Consider the following 19,773-nt stretch of genomic DNA (forward strand, 5'->3'; position numbering starts at 1 on the left):
CAACGTTTATAGAGATGAGATTCTGAAGTATGTTGTTTAGTTCTATCAGATGTTTAACTTGCCGAAAATGAAGCTCCAAACTCTTCCTTCCCCGTGGGGGGGTGGAAGCATTTCTCTGCCATTCTTTCTGTTCCTCAGCTGTTGGTTTCCGTTGGCTTCCTTATAGCCTCTCATATACATGCACGCACACACACACACACACACATTGTAGGGGCTAGGGCACTCTTTTATGCAGATTTGGGGATTCTACACTCTGCAGATCCTGGTATTTCGGACACCTCCCCCCAATACTCTATGTCCAGTCAACTTGGGAGCTCTGAAATCCCTGTGTCACTGAACACTTCTGCTTCAGGGTTAGTACTTCCCATCAACACCTGCATGGGAGAGAGGCTACAGAGAAAGTCAAAGCAAAATCCCCGGCAATCTTGCGTATTCCCTCTAGGGAGCCAGTGGGCAGTGGGAGGGAAACTCCAGGACCAACCTTTCTTCCCTGGTAGCCTGCTCTGATCTCAGTGGGAAACACAGGGAGGGATTTGAGTGAGAAAGTGAACATCCAGGAAATAACATTAAGCCTGAAGTAAATAAATAGCTGAGGATATGGGAGGAGGAAGCATGTGTGAGTCATGTTGACAATAAATTTTACCTGTAAGCCTTTGTGGACAGCTGATCACAGGGAAGCAAGATGCAAAGGCCCCATTGTGGCCATGAGCACAAGAGCAATGCCCTGTTACACAAAGACTCTTTATCAGTCCCAGGTAGCCGGGGTGGTGATGTGGCTGGGAGGGCCCGTGTGAACGGAGGGAAAAACACCACAAACATGGCTGAGGTTTGAGGCCCTGTAATGGAAGGGCCTGCATCTCAGTAGCACAGAATGCACAGAGGAACTCAGAATTCCAACTCCAGGGTCCAAGAGTAATACCTCCTAGAGGAGTGGTTCTCCACCTCCCTCAGGCCGTGACTCTTTCATACAGTTCCTCATGTGGTGGGGAGCCCCAACCCTAAAATTATTTCATTGCTACTTCATCACTGTAATTTTGCTACTGTTATGATCATAATGTAAACATTGATATGCAGGATGTATTTCATTGTTACAAATCGAACATAATTAAAGCACAGTGATTAATCACAAAACAATATGCAATAATATATTGTGAAATATTTATTTCGAATGACAAATAAATGAAATTTTGTCTTGAAGCATGGGTAACAGTCTTCACACCAGGTACTCATATGTGGGCGTATCTGCATGTGGGTGGACCCACCTGGAGACAAATAGGGGAGCGGTGTCTTGCTTCCAAAGACCATCTGAAATATGTGTTTTCCGATGGTCTTAGGCGACCTCTGTGAAAGGGTCATTCGACCCCCAAAGGGGTCGAGACCCAGAGGTTGAGAACTGCTGTCCTAGAGGAAAGCATCTGAAAAAAGTCAGCTTTTCTGGGGGCAGCTCCAAGCATAGGTTGGGAGTGGTGGCCTGAAGGGGGAAAGGGTCTCAGGGTGGATGAGAGGAGGGACCCAGCCTCGATGACTGAGAAGCAGCAGGTCCTGAAGATGTGGATCGGAGCCAGGGCTGTGAGGGGAAGCTCTGAAAGAGGTTGCCTTAGAGTATGTGACAGCCCGTCCTTGAGAGAGAGCTCTGCCATCAGGAGGGCTCCCGGGTTGGGGCGTCCCCTGGGTGTGTGTGTGGGTAGAGGAGCAGGTGCCTGAACACAAAAGGAGAGGAGAAGGGTTTCTCCAGGAGGCACATGAAGGCTAAGGGACTGCAGTTGATGGGCTGTGTCTGCAGAAGCTGGGGCTGGAGGGTAAGGAGGTGAGCAGGCTCTCCTGGGAAAATGAACCCACCCCTTCCCTCTTGGTCACCTGGGGCATGCTTGGAAGTGAGTGTCATGTCTCCTCTTGTTTTCCAGAGGGACAGCCAGCCCTCCTGTGTCATGGAACCTGGTGAGACCCCAAAGTCCAACCAGACGCTGGTGACAGAGTTCCTGCTGCAGGGGTTCTCAGAGCACCCCCAGCTGCGCCTGGCCCTGCTCGGCTGCTTCCTGGTGCTCTACACCGTGGCGCTCTCGGGCAACGCTCTCATCATCACTGTGGTGGCCTGCAGCGCCAGCCTCCACAGCCCCATGTACTTCTTCCTGTCCAACCTGGCCACCATGGACATCATCTGCACCTCCACCATCCTGCCCAAGGTGCTGGCGGGCCTGGCCACCCAGGAAAACACCATCTCCTACTCAGGCTGCATGGTCCAGCTCTTCTTCCTCCTCTGGTCCTTGTCTTCAGAGTTGCTGCTGCTTTTGGTCATGGCCTTTGACCGCTACGTGGCCATCTGCCGTCCACTGCACTACAGCACCATCATGAGCCCACAGGTGTGTGTGGCAATGGCTATGGGTGTTTGGGGGATCTGTGCCGTGAATGCTTCAGTCCACACTGGCCTGATGGCAAGGCTGAACTTCTGTGGCCCCAGGGTCATCACGCATTTCTTCTGTGAGATCCCACCACTGCTGCTGCTCTCCTGCAGCCCCACGCGAGTGAACAGCATCATGACGGTCGTGGCCGACGCCTTCTATGGCTTCATCAACTTCCTGCTCACGCTGGCCTCCTACGGATGCATCGTGGCCAGCATCCTGCGTATCCACTCGGCCGAGGGCAAGCGCCGCGCCTTCTCCACCTGCTCCTCGCACCTCATCGCCGTTTCTGTGACCTACACAGCTGTGTTTTGTGCCTACATCAGCCCAGCCTCCAGCTACAGCCCCGAGAGGAGCAAAGTGGCGGGGGTGCTGTATACTGCACTGAGCCCCACTCTGAACCCGCTCATCTACACGCTGCGGAATGCCGAGGTCCAACGAGCCCTGGCCAAGCTCCTGCCTTTCTGCCGAAGGTGACCCCAGAGCACAAGTCACTATCCTTCCCATTTCCTGCTGTTGGCCTTCGTGAATCTCTGAAGGAGTTCTTTCATCCACAATTCATGAGAGCAAGTCTCTCAGTCTCTAGACAGCCTGAGTTCCAGACCTCTCTCTGAGAAATGTAAACATATCCTGACGTGTCCTGCTGCCTTGGGAGAGGACCAACAAAAAGAAGCTGGAAAAACAAAAACAGTAAATTCTGTGCCCCTCAGCATGATGTCTGAGGCACCAACTGCTCTCCTCTGGAGGATAGTTGTGAACTGACCCCCTCCTCCAAAGCTGAGTAGCAAAACTCATTGTCTGCTGGCTGGAAAGGGGAGTTTGGGGTCTGCTATGGACTGGATCCTAGAGTCTGGTTAGAGCTGTTGGGGATTGGATTGTAGTAGCATTTCCCTGGAGCACCAGAAACACTGACTGGCCTGGGTGAATGCATAATCAAGAGGACACTTAGTAGGGCAGACAGTCGGCTCAGCAGTGAGGGAGGATTTCTTTGTAGGCTCATGATTTGAAGTGCTAACACCTCCATGCCTGCAAGCCCCTGGATACAGTTATTGGGCCCACCATTGTCATACAGGTCCCACAGGAGATAGGTTTGGTGAACATCACGCTGCCTCCTCATGCTGATTTGGTTAATCATCTCAATTTTTAGTATATGTGTTGCCAAAATGAGCGCTGGTTAATCATTCCCAAGGTCCCCCTGGTCACTTGGAAACCAGTCAAAACCAGAACTTTGATAGAGGTAATATTTACTTGTTTGCTGCTCCTAATGAGGGTAGGCTCATACTGAATTGCCTGGTACCCTTGACAACCTAGGTTCCACAACTGGTGTATGGAGATTACTTTGTATTTAGAGAGAAATATTTAAAAAACAAACAAACAAATTAACAAGCAACAACACTATGTCTCAAAGCACCAAATTTTGCACCTTTGTGGCAATAGGAGAAAACAATTCAATTAGCACACAACACAGAGATATGGGCCTAAAGTAGTTCCTGGGGGAGGAAAGGACCATCAGTCCTACCATGGGGGTGATTGCAGTGATGGTGTCCAGTCACTTAAAAAAATGGAGAAAAAAATTACATGGAAATGGAAGGGTGAGATAAACCAGATGACACAATTCAAGAAGTTAGGAATGCTACAAAATACTATTCTGCTAAAATTAAATAAAAACTAGAAAAAATTCAACTCCAACTAGAAATACAAAGGACAAACACCAAAAGATTGGAACTAGATAACATTATGAAAGAACAAAACAAACAAACAAAAAAAACAACAAAAAAAAGAAAGAACAAAACAGCAGGATCGCAACAATGGAGACAAGAATTGGTGATCTAGCCGCATGGGAAGAACTGGAGAAAATTATGCTAAGCCAAGTAAGCCAAGCCCCAAAGGACAAGTACAATATGAGTTCATTGAGGCAAGCTTAAAAAGTGCAAAAGGATCACGGTAAAAGCTACTGTATACAAACATCCCTGGGATGAGGTCCAGGTAGTATGGCAGGGGCCAGACCAAATCCAGGGATACATATGGTAGCCAAGTAAAAAGGAAGGGGAGAAAAGAAATGGGTAGTGGGGAACAGGGCACTAACCCACCCAACGGGAGGGAATTGTTTATATCTCCTCAGGGAAAGAGAACAGACTTCAACCTGGTGCTCCAAGATGTGAATGTAACATACTGGCATGAAGCAGGGAACCAGTAGAGAGGTCTGAGAGGCTGGCCCCAATCCCAACTTTGTGGACAGCTGCCCTTCCCCCCAGAAGAATTTACTTCAGAGTACAGCTCTGAAGCTACAAGCTCAGGGAAAGTGTCATGTTTGATCAGAGCACATAGAAGCTGATTAAGGGGAAGGAAGAGAGAGTGGAGCACATCCCGGCACACCAAGCCTTGTGGATGATATCCCTGCTCAGAGAAGCCAATGCACAAAGATGACCATATGGCTGGCCCCACTATGAGATATGACATCCCTCACTGACCCAGAGCCCTGCAGAGGAAAACACTGGAGACATAGTGTGGGAATAGTGCCTGATCTGATCAAACCACACCCATGAAAAAACTAAGGGTGTGCAGCAGAACAGCAAGGGGAGCAGAGCAAGGAAGTCCCAAGGGAGTACCAAAAATAAACTTTGGGTCCAGGGTATGGTACTCCATCAGGCTCCAGTGGAAAACATTTCTAAAAGTCAAGAAGCGGACCTTGAACTATTTACAGGCTTTTCTCTTTTTGGGGCATTGTTTTTATGTTGTTGTTTTGTTGCTTTGTTTTGTTCTGTCTTGTTTTTGTGCATATTATTCTCTCTGCAGGTCTATCTACATAAGATAGGCTGTATAAACCACCAGGAGGATAAAATAAAGGGACCGACAGTTTGGGGGGGTTATGGGAGAGGGGAAGGTGGAGGAAAGGAGTGATATTAACAAACACAGGGACAAGGGAACAACAAGTAATCCAAAATCAATTGCAAGGAGTGTGTAAGAGACCTGGTAGGGCTTGATCGTGGGCAATGTAACCTAGAGGAATTACTGAAACCCAAATGAAGGCTGAGCATGATAGTGGGACAGAAGAAAGTAAAAGGAAATAGAGGGAAGAACTAGGAGGCAACGGGAATTTACAGCAGTCTAAATGCAGGCATGTGCATATGTAAATATATTTATATTTGATGATGGGGAAATAGCTCTATGTACATAATTTATATGTTAACATATTAAGGTAGTAGATGAACATTGGGCCTCCACTCAATGCAAGAACACTTTGTTCTATTAAATTGGCATCCCATGATGCTCACCTTCCTGACAAGAGAGCTGAAGACAAAGGTGTGTGTAAGCAAATGTGGTGAAGAAAACTGATAGTGCCTGGCTATCAAAAGATATAGTATCTGGAGTCTTAAAGGTTTAAAGCTAAACAAGTGACCATCTAGCTCAGAAGCAACAAAGCCCACATGGAGGAAGCACACCAGCCTGTGTGATCACGAGGTGTCAAAGGGATCATTATCAGGCATCAAAGAACAAAACAACATATAATTTTGAAGGAGGGGGAGTGCAGATTGGGGACCCAAAGTCCATCTGTAGGAAACTGGACATCCCCTTACAGAAGGGTCATGGGCAGGAGATGAGCCAGTCAGGGTGCAGTGTAACAATGATGACACATACAACTTTCATCTAGTTCCTAAATGTTTCCTCCCCTCACCACTATCATGATCCCAATGCTATCTTACAAATGTGGTTAGACCAGAAGATGTTCACTGGTACAGATAGGAACTGGAAACCCAGGGAATCCAGTACAGATGATCCCTGCAGGACGAGTGGTGATACCAGGTGGGTGGAGGGAAGGTGGTGTAGAAAGGGGAAATAAATTACAAGGATCTACATATGACCTCCTCCCTGGGGGACAGACAACAGAAAAGTGGGTGAAGGGAGACATCAGACAGTGTAAGGCATGATAAAACAATAATAATTTTTAAATTATCAAGGGTTCATGAGGGAGGGGATGGTGAAGAGGAAGGGGAGAAAATGAGGAGGTGATACCAGGGGCTCCGGTGGAAAGCAAATGTTTTGAGAATTATGATGGCAACAAATGTACAAATGTGTTTGACACAATGGATGTATGTATGGATTATGATAAGAATTGTACAAGCCCCCAATAAAATGATATTTTTAAAAAGAATTGGTGATCTTCATTATGAATATATCAAGACCACAATTCAAGAAGATAAGAACATAAAAATGACCAGAAAACTTAAGAAACCTAAGAATACTATGGAACACCATAAAAGAAAAAAACCAATGCCTGATAAATATCCCAGCACAGAAAGAACAAATGTTAACTTCAGAGAAAACAGTTGATGTGGGCTTTTTCTCAACACAGCCACAGTTGCCGCTGCCACCTCCTTGGGCAGGGACTTAACCCTTGCAGACCCACGGCAGGGATTGGGACTCAGCTACATTGTTGTGTTTGTTTCCCTCTCTTCTCTATATCCCCGCACAGTCTCACCAGCTAACTTTTAATTTTTTTCCCCTCTTTGTCTCTTTCTTGTTGTCTCACACTCCACTGCTGACCTCCAGACCAGTCCCCTTAGCCTAGGCATTTGTGCATGCACCACACCCAGCTCCACCCTGTACAGCTAGCCCCAGGGTGGGTAAAACCCTGCATACCTCCAACAGGGGATACTGTGCCCAACTTCTTACCGAGGAATTCCTGCCTGTTTTCCTGGGGGCCGAAGGCAGCTCAACCAACACTCATCAATGTTCCAAGCTGCTGCAGGAACCTATGCCCAACCTCCGCAACAACAAAGTAGGCAACCCACTCTCTGGGGAACTCCCCTGAGAGGGAAGCCACAGGAGGACAAGGTGGTAGATTAATTCCATAGTGAAATTAGATGTAGGTAGTTCAAAGAAGCACTCCTACAAGTCTCCCAGAGAGAGCCAAACTCCCTGGAAAATGACACCTGGCTCCTCTAAAACAACGCAACACAAACAGCCGTCAGCTCCAATGGACCTCAAGGAGAAAACATGAGAAACAAAAGGCAATGGCAGAAGATGTCCCAAACATAACGACATGAATAAAAGAAGCAGACATTGAGCTTCCACAGAGAGAAATTTTCAGAATTTTGCTTGGAGTCATACAGGATATGAGGGAAAGAATACAGAAAAAGGATAAAATGATAGAGGAGATAAAGTCCATACACCAAAGGGAAATACAGGAGCTTAGGGAGGAGATAACAAAAACCAGTAGCAGAAACACGGACCTTGAGAATCAAATGGAGGAAGCAGAGAACCGCCTCAGTGACTTGGGGGACAGCCAAGCAGACTTTAACAAATGCAAACAAAAATCTATAAGATCATCAGAGAAGCTGAAGAAAACCTAAGAGTTATCTCTGATATTATGAAGCGGAACAACATTAGATTTATTGGATTACCAGAGGAAGACAGAACAAAGAAGTCATCTGCAGCAACAGTGAGAAAATTCTTGGAGGAAAGCTTCCCCATTTTAATGAATGAAAACAAGGCAACCATCCAGGAGGCTGAAAGAATACTAACTAGACTGCATCTCAAGAAGAAGCCACCAAGGCACATAAGAGTTAAACTATCCAACTTTGAGGAAAAGGAGAAAATCATGAGAGTAGCTAGGAAAAAACAAGCAACCACATATAGAGGTTCCAAAATAAGAATATGCTAAGACCTATCAGCAGAAACTGAAGAAGAGGCAAGAGTGGAGTAACATATTCCAAAAAATGAAGGAAAACAATGAAAACCCAGGAATACTCTACCCAGCCAAATTATCAAGATAGATGGAAAAGTAAGAGTCGTCCCAGACAAAGAAAAACTCAAAGAATACGTTAGAAGAGACCCAGTTCTACAAAAGATCCTTGCCGACCCAGTATGGGCAGAACAAGAACACTCACCAAGCATAAATAAGAGAACGCCACATAGAACAACCTCCGCCAGAGGGCAAAAAAGAGAAAACAGACCCCAAGATAGCATTGGCTTAAGGATGGAAAGAAGTAAAAAATGATACACACACATGCACAACACAGTAATGAGAAAGTAAAGTAGGAAAACACCCAAGACAAAAGGTATATGATGGCATCACAGAGTCCTCATATGCAGATAATAACCCTGAATATCAATGACCTGAACTCAGGCATTAAAAGACTGAGACTTCCAGACTGGCTTAGAAAACACAACTCATCAATCTGCTACAGACAAAAATAGGCTCAGAATCAAAGGCTGGAGAAAGTCATACCAAGCAAACAGCAATTCAAAAATAGCAGGGGTTGCAAATCTAATCTCGGATAAAATTGGCCTCAAAGCGCAAACCATAAAAAGAATTAGGAGAAACACTATATAATGCTCTAGGGAATGGTAGACAAATAACCACTATGCATTGTAAACATATATTCCACGAATGAGAAACCCGCTGAACACGTCAACCAAACACTCCAAAAGATGAAAAAGGAAATCACAGCCTCAGCAATTATAGTGGGTGACTTCAGTACACTGCTCTCTGAGAAAGATCACAGGAAAAGAAACTCAACAAGGAGGCTAGAGATCTAAACACTTCAATTAGACAATTTGACCTGATAGATATTTACAGAGCTTTTCATCCAAATACAAAAAATTCACATTCTTCTGAAGTCCACATGGCACATATTTGAAGATAGGCCACATGCTGGGGCATAAGGCGAAGCTACATAAATTTAAGCTCATTGATATCATACAGACCTCTCTCTGACCACTGTGCCATAAGGCTGGAAAAGGAAGATGAAGAAAACAAGAGCAAACAATTGGAGTATGGATAACTCTATTGCAAGAGGAGTGTGTACTGGCACAGATCAGAGATGAAATTAGGAAATTTCTAGAAACCAATGAGCACACGACAGACCAAACATTATGGGACACAGCAAAGGCAGTTATCAGAGGAAGTTTCATAGCAATACATGCACACCTGAGAAAGGAAGAGAGACTCATGATTGATATGCTGGCACAAATTTTACAACAACTAGAGCAGAGTCAGCAGGACAATCCTACTAATAGCAAAAAAAAATTATAAAAACCAATGCTGAGATTCAGGAGAGGGAAAATAAGAAAACTATGGGAAAAAAATAATGCTGCTAAAAGTTGGTTCTTTGAAAGGATAAACAGAATTGACAGATCACTGGCAAACCTAACCAAAGAAAGGAGGGAACAAATTTGAATAGCAAGAATGAGGGATGAAAGAGGGGACATTACAACAGACCCTAGAGAAATCAACAGGACAATTACACAGTAGTACAAAGGATTGTAGTCCAATGAATTCAACAATTTGAAGACACGGACAAATTCTTGGAGAAACAATCCCTCCCTAGACTACCCTCAATGGATATCAAGAATCTCAACAGACCCATACCTATAGAAGAAATAGACAAGGTTACCAAGGGATTACCAACAAAAAAATCCCCTGGACCAGATGGCTTCACTGGAGAATTTTACCAAGCATTTAGGGAAGAACTAACACCAATTCTACACAAACTCTTCCAGAACATAGAAAAAGACGGAAAACTCCCGAACTCCTTCTATGAAGCTAGTATAATAACTCTGATACCAAAACTGGGCAAGGATCCCACAAGAATCGAGAACTACAGACCAATATCCCTAATGAACATCCATGCGAAAATCCTTAACAAAATACCAGCCAAAGGAATACAAAAGTATTTAAAACAAATAATTCACCATGACCAAAGGGGATTCATACCAGGGATGCAGGGATGGTTCAGCAAACGAAAGACCATTAGTATCATTCATCACATTAATATGAAAAATTATAAGAATCACATGATAATACCTATAGATGCAGAAAAGCATTCAACAATATCCAACACCAATTCCTGTTTAAGACACTTGAAAAGATAGGAATGGAAGGAAAATTCCTCAAGACAATACAAGCTATATATGAAAAACCAACAACCAACATGGTAGTCAATGGAGATAAGACTGATACAATCCCACTGAAAAAGGGGACCAGACAAGGATGCCCCCTGTGGCCACTCTTATTTAAAGACATCAAATTATTCGTCTGGGGAAGGAAGAGGTAAAACTCGTTATTTGCAGAGGATATGATTTTATATATGGAAAATCCCAAAAGCTCCACAAGGGGAGTACTGAAAGCAATAGAGGAGTTTGGTAGAGTGACAGGATACAAGATCAACAAACAGAAGTCCACCGGACCATTGTACACATCAGATAAGATCACAGAAGAGGAGATAAAAAAGGTGGTACCCTTCACAATAGTCAAGCACAAATGGAAATATCTAGGGATATACCTGACTAAACAATAGATTTATATGAGGAAAACTACAGAACACGATTACAAGGAACCAAGAGCGACCTCAACAAATGGAAGAATATCCCATGCTCGTGGATTGGGAGACTCAATATAGTCAAGATGTCAGTTCTGCCCAAGGCACTATATAAATTTAATGCAATCCCGATACAATTACCCTCATAGTTCTTCAAAGAAATGGAAAAGCTGATTACCAACTTCATATGGAGAGGGAAGAAGCCCAGAATTAGCAGAGAACTCCCCAAGAAGAAGGACACACTGGGAGGGCTTGCATTACCTGACTTTAGCACATACTATACAGCCACAATTGTCAAAACTGCCTGGTATTGGTACAATGACAGATGCCCAGACCAATGGAAAGAACTGAAAACCCAGAATTAAAATCATCAGCATACAGACAACTCATCTTTGATATTGCCCCAAAAATATCCAATGGGAAGCAGGTACGGTCTTTAACAAGTGGTTCTGGAAAAAATGGAAAATGATGATGGCAACAAATGTAAAAATGTGTTTGACATAATGGATATATGTGTGGATTGTGATAAGAGCTGTGTAAGCCCCTAATGAAAGGATTAAAAAAAGAAAAGAAAATCATGAGCTCTACAAGCAATAAGATAAAAATTAAAAAGCCAAAGAGGTTTTGTTGGTAAGACAAACAACAAATAAAAGGAACACAATACTAAAAAACTATCTTGAAAATTGAAACCAGTAACAACACTGAAAAACGTATAACAAAATGATGCCAAAAAACATATTTATCAATAAAAACACAATGTAAATGAACTGATTACCAGGTCAGAGAAAAGACTAATGAAATGGGCTTTTTAAAATGAACATTTAATCATATCATTGTGAATGAGGGGAGTGCAGAGTGGGGACACAAACCCATTCTGTAGGAAACTGGATAGGCCCTTATGGGAGGGTCACAGGGAGGAGACAAGCCAGTCAGGGTGAAGTGTAGCAATGATGAAACATACAACTTTCCTCAAATTCCTAAATGCTTCCTCCACCCCCACCCCCTATCATGATCCCAGTTCTATCTTACAAATCTGGCTAGACCAGAGGATGTGCACTGGTACAGATAGGAACTGGGAACACAAGGAATCCAGGACGGATAATTCTCTCCAGGACCAGTGGTGAGAGTGGTGATACCGGGGGTGGGGTGGGGTGGGTTGGAGGGAAGGTGGGTTAGAAAGGGGAACCGATTACAAGGATCTACATGTAACCTCCTCCCCGGGGGAACAGACAACAGAAAAGTGGGTGAAGGGAGACGTCAGATAGTGTAAGATACGGCAAAATAATTCATAAATTATCAGGGGTTCATGAGCGAGGGGGCACAGGGAGGGAGGTGTAAAATGAGGAGCTGATGCCAGGGGCTTACGTGGGAAGCAAATGTTTTGAGAATGAGGAGGGTAACGAATGTACAAATGTGCTTTATACAGTGGATGTATGTATGGATTGTGATAAGAGCTCTATGAGGTCCCAATAAAATGATGTTTTAAAAAGAACTTAAAAATTCATTGTATAGGGGGCTCATACAGCTTTTATCACAATCCATACATACATCCATTGTGTCAAGCACATTTGTACATGTTGCCATCATAATTTTCAAAGCATTTTATTTCTACTTGAGCCCTTGGTTATCAGCTTCTCATTTTCCCCTCCTTCCTCCACTCTCCCTCCCTCTTGAGCCCTTGGTAATTTATAACTTATTATTATTATTTCATGTCTTACACTGACCGATGCTCTCTTTACTCCATTTTCTGTTGTTCATCTCCCTGGGAGGGGGTTATATGTAGATATTTGTGATCGGTTTCCCCTTTTACCCCCAACTTACCCTTATACTCCTGGTATCGCTACTCTCATTATTGGTCCTGAGGGGTTGAATTGTCTTGGATTCCCTGTGTTTCCAGCTCTTATCTGTATATTCTCTGGTCTAGTCGGACTTATAAGGTAAAATTGGGGTCATGATAGTGGGGGTAAAGAAGCATTAAAGAACTAGAGGAAAGTTGTATTTTTCATTGGTGCTCTGCTGTACCCTGACTGGTTTGTCTCTTCCTTGTGACCCTTCTGTAAGGGGATGTCCAATTGTCTACAGATGGGCTTTAGGTCTCCACTCCACACTACCCCTCATTTATGTTGATATAATGTTTTTTGTTTTGAGTCTTTGATGCCTGATACCTGATCCCATTGACACCTGATGATCACATAGGCTGGTGTGCAACTTCCATGTGGACTTTGTTGCTTCTCAACTAGGTGGCTGCTTGTTTGTCTTCAAGCCTTTAAGACCACAGACTCTATATCTTTTGATAGCTAGGCGCCATCTGCTTTCTCCACCACATTTGTTTATGCACCCATTTTGTCTTCAGTGATCGTGTCTGGAAGGTAAACATATGGAATGGCAGGTTATTAAAATGAAGTGTTCTTGTGTTGAAGGAGTACTTGAGTAGCGACCTAATGTCCATCTGTTACCTTAATACTAAACACATAAATATATATGCATAGATCTACTTCCCTATTGTTATATATAAATATATTTACATATGTATGTATCTGTACTTAGACCTCTATAAATGTCCTTTGCCTCCTAGTCCTTTTCTTGATTTCCTTTTACTTTCCGCTTGTCCCACTTCATATTTAGCCTTCATTTGGGTTTCAGTAATTCCTTTCTATCACATTGCCCTTTATCAAGCCCTACCAGGCATCCTATGCCATCCTCGCCATCTATTTTAGATCACTTGTTTCCTTGTCCCTGGGTTTGTCAACACCCACTTTCTTTCACCTGTCTCCCCCAGGAAATGTTCATCCCATTGCTTTCTCTTCTGGGTTGTTTATCTCGCCTACCTTATCTAGACAGACATGCAGAGACAAAAATAAGCGCAAAAACAAGACAGAGCAAAACAAAACAACGAAAGAAAACAAACAGAACAACAACCAAAAAAAACTGTTGACAAAAAAGAAAAGCCTATAAACAGTTCCAGGTCTGTTAGTTGAACTTAAGGAGTGTTAGCCATTCGAGTCTGATAGGGTACCACATCATGGTCTAAACGTCTTTTTTTTTTAGTCCCTGAGGACTTCATTGCTTTGCTCCCCTTGCTGCACTTTTGCACACCCTTAACGTGTTGCTCTTGTGTGGTGGGATCAGATGGGACACAATTCTCGCACTGTGCCTCCAGTGCTGTCCTTTGAGCAATGGATTAATGAAGAATGTTTTGTCTCATGTTGGGCCCGGCCCTATTTGTGCTCTCTGTGCACTGCCTGCTCTAAGCAGGAATATCATCCTCAGGGTTTGGTGGGCAAGGATGTGTTCCACTCTTTCTCCTTCCCTCTTCATTTGTTCCCATGTGCTCTGATCCGAGGCGCCTCTCTTCCTGAGCTGTAGTACTGTCCTCTGAAGTGAATTCTTCTGGGGGCAGGGGGAGCTGTCCATATAGTTGGGATTAGGGCCCAGTCCTGCAGACCTCTCTTTTGGTTTCCTGCTTCATCCCTGTATGTTACATTCACGTCTTGGTGCACCAGGATGAAGTCTGGTCCCTCTCCTGTGGAGATGTAAGCAACACCCTACCATTGGGCACACTAATGCCTTGTTCCGCTGATACCCATGTCTTTTTTTCTTTCTTTTCCCCTCCTTTTCACTTGGCTGCCGCATGTATCTCTGGATTGAGTCTGGCCCCTGCCATACTACCTGAACCTCGCCTCAGGAATGTATGTATAAAGTAGCTTTTACCCTATGTCCCCTTTGCATTTTAAAGCTTACCTTTTGTGCTTGGCTTACTTCGCTTAGCATAATTTCCTCCAATTCTTCTCATGCAGCCATGTGCTTCACTGCTTTTTAAGGATGCATTGTATGTATGTACCACCGTTTTTTAATCCATTCATCCCTTGATTGAAATTTGGGTGATTTCCAACTCCTTGAGATTGTGAACTGTGCCATGATGAACATTGGAGCACAGATGTCTGGCTGTGGTTTGTTTCTTGCCTCTTCTGGGTATATGCCCAGTAGGGGGATCGCTGAGTCATATGGTAGTTCAATTTCCATCTGTTTTAGATATCCCCAATCAGTTTTCTTAGTGGCTGCACATATGTACAGGTCCACCAGCCGTGGATGAGAGTTCCTTTCTCATCACAGCCCATCCAACACTTGTTACTTTCTGATATTTTTTAATTGAGCTATCTTTGAGGGTGTTAGGTGATATCTCTTAGTTGTTTTAATTTGCACTACTCTTATGGCTAATGATCAGGAACATTTCCTCATATGTTTATTGGCCATTCAGATTTCTAACCCTGTGAAACTTCTGTTCAGGTCCTTTGCCCACCTCCTTAGTGGGAAGTTAGCTTTTTTTCTTTTTGGAAGCTAGCAGAGTACTGTAGATTTTAGTAATAAGGCCTTTGTCTGATGTGTCATTGCTAAAGATGTTTTCCCAGTCCATAGGCTCTCTTATTACTTCCTTGGTGAATTCTTTCGATGTACACAGGTGTTTTAGCTTCAGTGTATCCCACCTGTCAATTTGTGACTCCTCTGTATTTGTGTCCTTCCCTATTTACCATAGCCTTTGTAATCCCTGTGCCAATGTTTTCAGGATTGTCCCAATTGACTAATTTATGACTCTAATAGTTTGGGGTTTTACTTCAAAGTCTGTGATCCACCTTGAGTTTATTCTTGTTCATGGAGTGAGGTAAGGGTCTTGCTTCATTTTCCTGCCAGTAGATATCCATTTTTTCAGTACCACTTATTGAAGTGCGCACCCGCTTCCCATTTGATATTTTTGTGGCTCTTTCCAAAAATCAGTTGTCTGTATGCTGATGTTTTTTATTTCTGGGTGTTCAGCTCTTTTCCGTTGGTCTGAGTATCTGTCATTATATCAATACCATGCTGTTTTGACCACTGTGGTTGTATAATAGGTGTCAAGTCAGGTAAAGCAAGACCTCCCACTCTGTCTTTCTTTTTGAGGCATTCTCTGCTAATTCTGGGCTTCTTCCCTCTTCATATGAGGATGGTAATCAGTTTTTCCAATTCTTTGAAGAAATATTACCGTATTTGTATTGGGAAAGCATTATAATTATATGGTGCCTTGGGTAGAACTGACATTTTTCACTTTATTGAATCTTCTGATCCATGAGCATGGGATATTCTTCCATTTGTTGAGGTCACTCTTGGTAATAGTGTTCTGTACTTTTCCTTGTACAAATCTTTTGATTTTTTTTTTTAGTCAGGTAGATTCCTAGATATATCAGTTTGTGCTTGGCTATTGTGAAAGGTACTGCCCTTTTGACACACACACACCCATTTCCATGGTCTTGTCCAATGTTTATAGCAGTCTGATAGACTTGTGTTTGTTGATCCTGTATCCTGCCCCTCTTTCATATTCCTTTGTTGCTTCAAGTACTCCCCTTGTGTAGCTTTTGTGATTCTTCATATATAAAATCATATCATCTGCAAATAAAAATAGTTTCACCTCTTCCCTCCCCAGGTGAATATCCTTGATGTCTTTTCTTTCTAATTTTGTAATACATTCTGATTTTATTTTATTTTATAAATTCATTTTATTTGGGCTCATACAACTCTTATCACAATCCATACATACGTCAATTGAGTACCCTTATACATTAGTTGCCCTCATCATTCTCAAAATTCTACTTGGGTTCCTGGAATCAGCTCATTTTCCTTTTTTCCCTGCTCCTCCCTCCCCACTCCCCCCTTCTTCACGAACCCTTAATAACTTATAAATTATTACTCTATCCTATCATACACTGCCCGGCGTCCCCCCTCACCCACTTTCCTGTTGCCCATCCCCAGAACAGGGGGTTACATGTAGATCCCCGAGATCGCGTCCCCCTTTCTAAACCCCCTTTCCTTCCGGTGTCATCACTCTCACCGCTGGTCCTGAGGGGTTCATCCATCCTAGATTCCCTGTGTTTCCAGATCCCTACTGCACCACTGTGCATCCTCTGGTCGAACCAGGTCCACAAGGTAGAATTGGGATCATGATAATTGGGGGTGGGAGGGTGGAGGAAGCGTTCAAGAACTAGAGGAAGGTTTTAAGTTTCATTGTTGCTACACTGAACCCTGAGTGACTCATCTCCACCCCACTACCCCTCTGCAAATGATGTCCAGCTGTCTACAGATGGGCATTGGGTCCCCATCATGCAATCCCCTCAATCATGGTGATATGATTCCTCCCCCCCCCCCTCCGCACCGGCCTTTGTTGTTTGAAACCTGGTCCCCTTAGTCCTTCATAATCACACATGTTGGTGTGCTGCTTCCATGTGGGCTTTGTTGCTTCTGGGCTAGATAGACGCTTGTTTACTTGCAAGCCCTTAAGTCCCCAGACGCTATAGCTCTCAATAGCCAGGCACCATCAGCCTTCTTCACTACACTTACTTATGCACATATTCATCTTCAGCATTTATGTGGTGAAGGTGATCACACAATGGTGGTTTTTGTTCTTTGGTGTCTGCTACCTGATCCCTTCAACACCTCGTGTTCACTTTGGCTTGTGTGCTTTTTCTCTGCGGGTTTTGTTGCTTCCAAGCTAGATGGCTGCTTGTTTACCTTCAAGCCTTTAAGACCCCAGATGCTATATCTTTTTGATAGCTGGGCACCATCAGCTTTCTTCACCACGTTTGCTTATGCACACGTCTGTCTTCAGCGATCATGTTGGGAAGGTGGGACTCATGGAATGACCATTTAACTGAGCAAGGTGCTGTTGTATTGAGGGAGTGTGCGTGAGGAGGCCCAATGTCCACCTGCTACCCTACTACTGAACCTATAAATATATGCACATAGGTCTATTTCCACCATAATCATAAATATATTTACATATGTACATGTTTGTATTTAGGCTTCTATGTAAGCCCTTTGCCTCCTACTCCTTTCCTCTATTTCCTTACGCTTTCCTCTTGTCCCACTACCATGTTCAGCCTTCATTCTGGTTTCAGTAATTCCTCTCAGTTACCTTGACCTTGGTCACTCCCTACTAGTCCTCCCATCCCCTCCCTCCACTGGTTTTGCACCTCCTCCCTTCCCTCCAGGACCGTTGGTCCCATTATTTTCTTCTTACATTGTTTGTCCAACCTATCTTATCTAAATGGACCTGCAGATATAGTAATATGTGCATACAAAAGCAGATGGCTTTGACAGCACCCAAGTGGCACATAAGAACAGGGAGGGCATCAACAGCAGTAACACTGACATACTGACAAACAAAAAAGCCACTGACATACAAAATTTAAAAGAAGAGAAAAAAAAAAAGAAAACACAAAACAAAAAGACAACCAAAAAATCTGTTAGTAGTTCGAGGTCTGTTTGTTGGCCTTTACAAGTGTTTTCCAGATGAGTTTGATGGGGTGCCACGTCCTGGACCCAAAGTCCATCCTTTTTACTTCCTCAGGACCTCCTTGCTCTGATTCCCCCGCCACTCCATTGCATGCCCCCAGTGTTTTGCCTCAGTTTTGTGGGGTCAGCACAGTCGCACATCCCCCACTGTGTCTCAGGTCCTGTCTCGTGTAGGGCCATGGGTCAGTGCAAGATGTCGTATCTCGCCATGGAGCCGCCTGTATGGTCCTCTCTGTACAATGGGCCCTTCGAGCCGGGCTATTGTCCTCTGGGCTTGGTGGGCTCAGGTGTGCTCCACTCCATTATTCCTCCTTCCTTTGCTTCAGCTTCCTTCTGGGTGTGGTGTGTAGGTCAGTTCCTGTCCCACAGCAGACGATTTATTTTCATTTTCTGTGGTACTCCCTTCGATTGTGGGGGTCGGGCTAATTCTGGTTGGGGTTGGTGTATGGTCCAGTCTTTGTGTATTCCTCTGCATTTTACATTGCCCTCCTAGTTTGGCGTGTCATGGCGAGGTCCATATGCATGTTCCAGTTCTGTGGGGACACAACCAATACTCTCTCCCCCGGGAGGGTTAGTGCCCTGCTCCACCCTTGCCATCCACTCAGTTTCTCCCCACCCTGTTTCTCATTCCCCCAGCGTCACTTCCCCTTCTTTATGCTGGGCTCTCATGTACCTCCCTAGGTGTGGCCTGCCCTCCCTCCAACTATCTATGCTTCCACCCATTTATTGTGAGTTAGATGTTTATTTTTCTATTCCTGGCATGCTGATTGTACTTACCTCAGGGGACTCATGTTATACCTGTCCTTTTGAGTCTGGCTTACCTCGTTTAACATAATTCCTTCCAGCTGTTCCCACGAAATAACGTGTTTCATGTGCTCACCCGGGCTTTTCAGTGCTGCATAGTACTCCATTGTGTGTATGTGCCAAAGTTTACTAATCCACTCATCTATCAATGGAAACTTAGGCTGTTTCCAAGTCTTTGCGATTGTGAATTGTGCCACAATAAACACTGGAGCACATATAACTGGTTGTGTTTTATTTGCTGCTTTCACTGGGTATATGCCCAGTAGAGGGATGTATCGCCAGATTGCTTTCCATGATGGCTGTACAAATCTACACGACCACCAGCAGTGGAGGAGGGTTCCTACTTCACCACAGCCCCTCCAACACTTGTTACTCTCTGATTTGGGCTAGCCTCAGGGGTGTTAGGTGGTATCTCATGGTTGTTTTGATTTGCATTTATCTTATGGCTAATGACCCCCCGAACACTTTCTCATATGCTTATTGGCCATATGGGTCTCCTCCCTAGTGAAAGTTCTTTTCAGTTCTTTTGCCCACTTCCTTAGGAGGTTAACTGTTTTCCTCTTTTTGCAGATCATGGTGGTGTTGTATATTTTAGTAATGAGCCCTTTGTCTGATGTGGCATTACTAAAAGTCCTCTCCCAGTCTGTGGGTTGTCTTGTCACCCTCTTGGTGAAGTCTTTTGAGGTGCACAGGTACTTTATTCTTATTAAATCCCATTTGTCAATTTCCAGTTCACCTGTGTGTGTACTCTTCCCTATTGCAATGAGCTTATGAGCTCCCTGGTCCAGTGCTCTGAGGTTAGTCCCAATTCCCTCCTGATGGTCCTGATGGTTTGGGGTTTAACTTCTAGGTCTGTGATCCACCTTGAGTTTACTCTTGTGCATGGGGTGAGGTAAACGTATTGTTTCATCTTTTCTACATGTGGA

The 19,773-nt window shown here is 44.0% G+C and overlaps 1 protein-coding gene across 1 annotated transcript; it reads left to right on the forward strand.

The window, feature by feature from the left end:
* The first annotated feature begins 1,521 nt into the window (after positions 1–1,521).
* On the forward strand, positions 1,522–2,876 carry LOC142428715 (olfactory receptor 13A1-like). Its single transcript, XM_075533499.1, has 2 exons — positions 1,522–1,569; positions 1,905–2,876. The coding sequence occupies exons 1-2, from the start codon at positions 1,522–1,524 to the stop codon at positions 2,874–2,876; spliced, it is 1,020 nt and encodes a 339-aa protein (XP_075389614.1).
* Positions 2,877–19,773: the final 16,897 nt, after the last annotated feature.

The sequence above is a fragment of the Tenrec ecaudatus genome, chromosome 16 (assembly GCF_050624435.1).
Source record: "Tenrec ecaudatus isolate mTenEca1 chromosome 16, mTenEca1.hap1, whole genome shotgun sequence".
NCBI classification, from domain to species: domain Eukaryota; kingdom Metazoa; phylum Chordata; class Mammalia; order Afrosoricida; family Tenrecidae; genus Tenrec; species Tenrec ecaudatus.

What these genes read in the sequence shown, in the direction of transcription:
- LOC142428715 (XM_075533499.1), top strand. Translation starts at nt 1,522, where the DNA reads ATGACTGAGAAGCAGCAGGTCCTGAAGATGTGGATCGGAGCCAGGGCT. An exon ending in TGTGGATCGGAGCCAGGGCT is followed by an intron (nt 1,570 to 1,904) that starts GTGAGGGGAAGC and finishes CTTGTTTTCCAG; the next exon opens with AGGGACAGCCAGCCCTCCTG.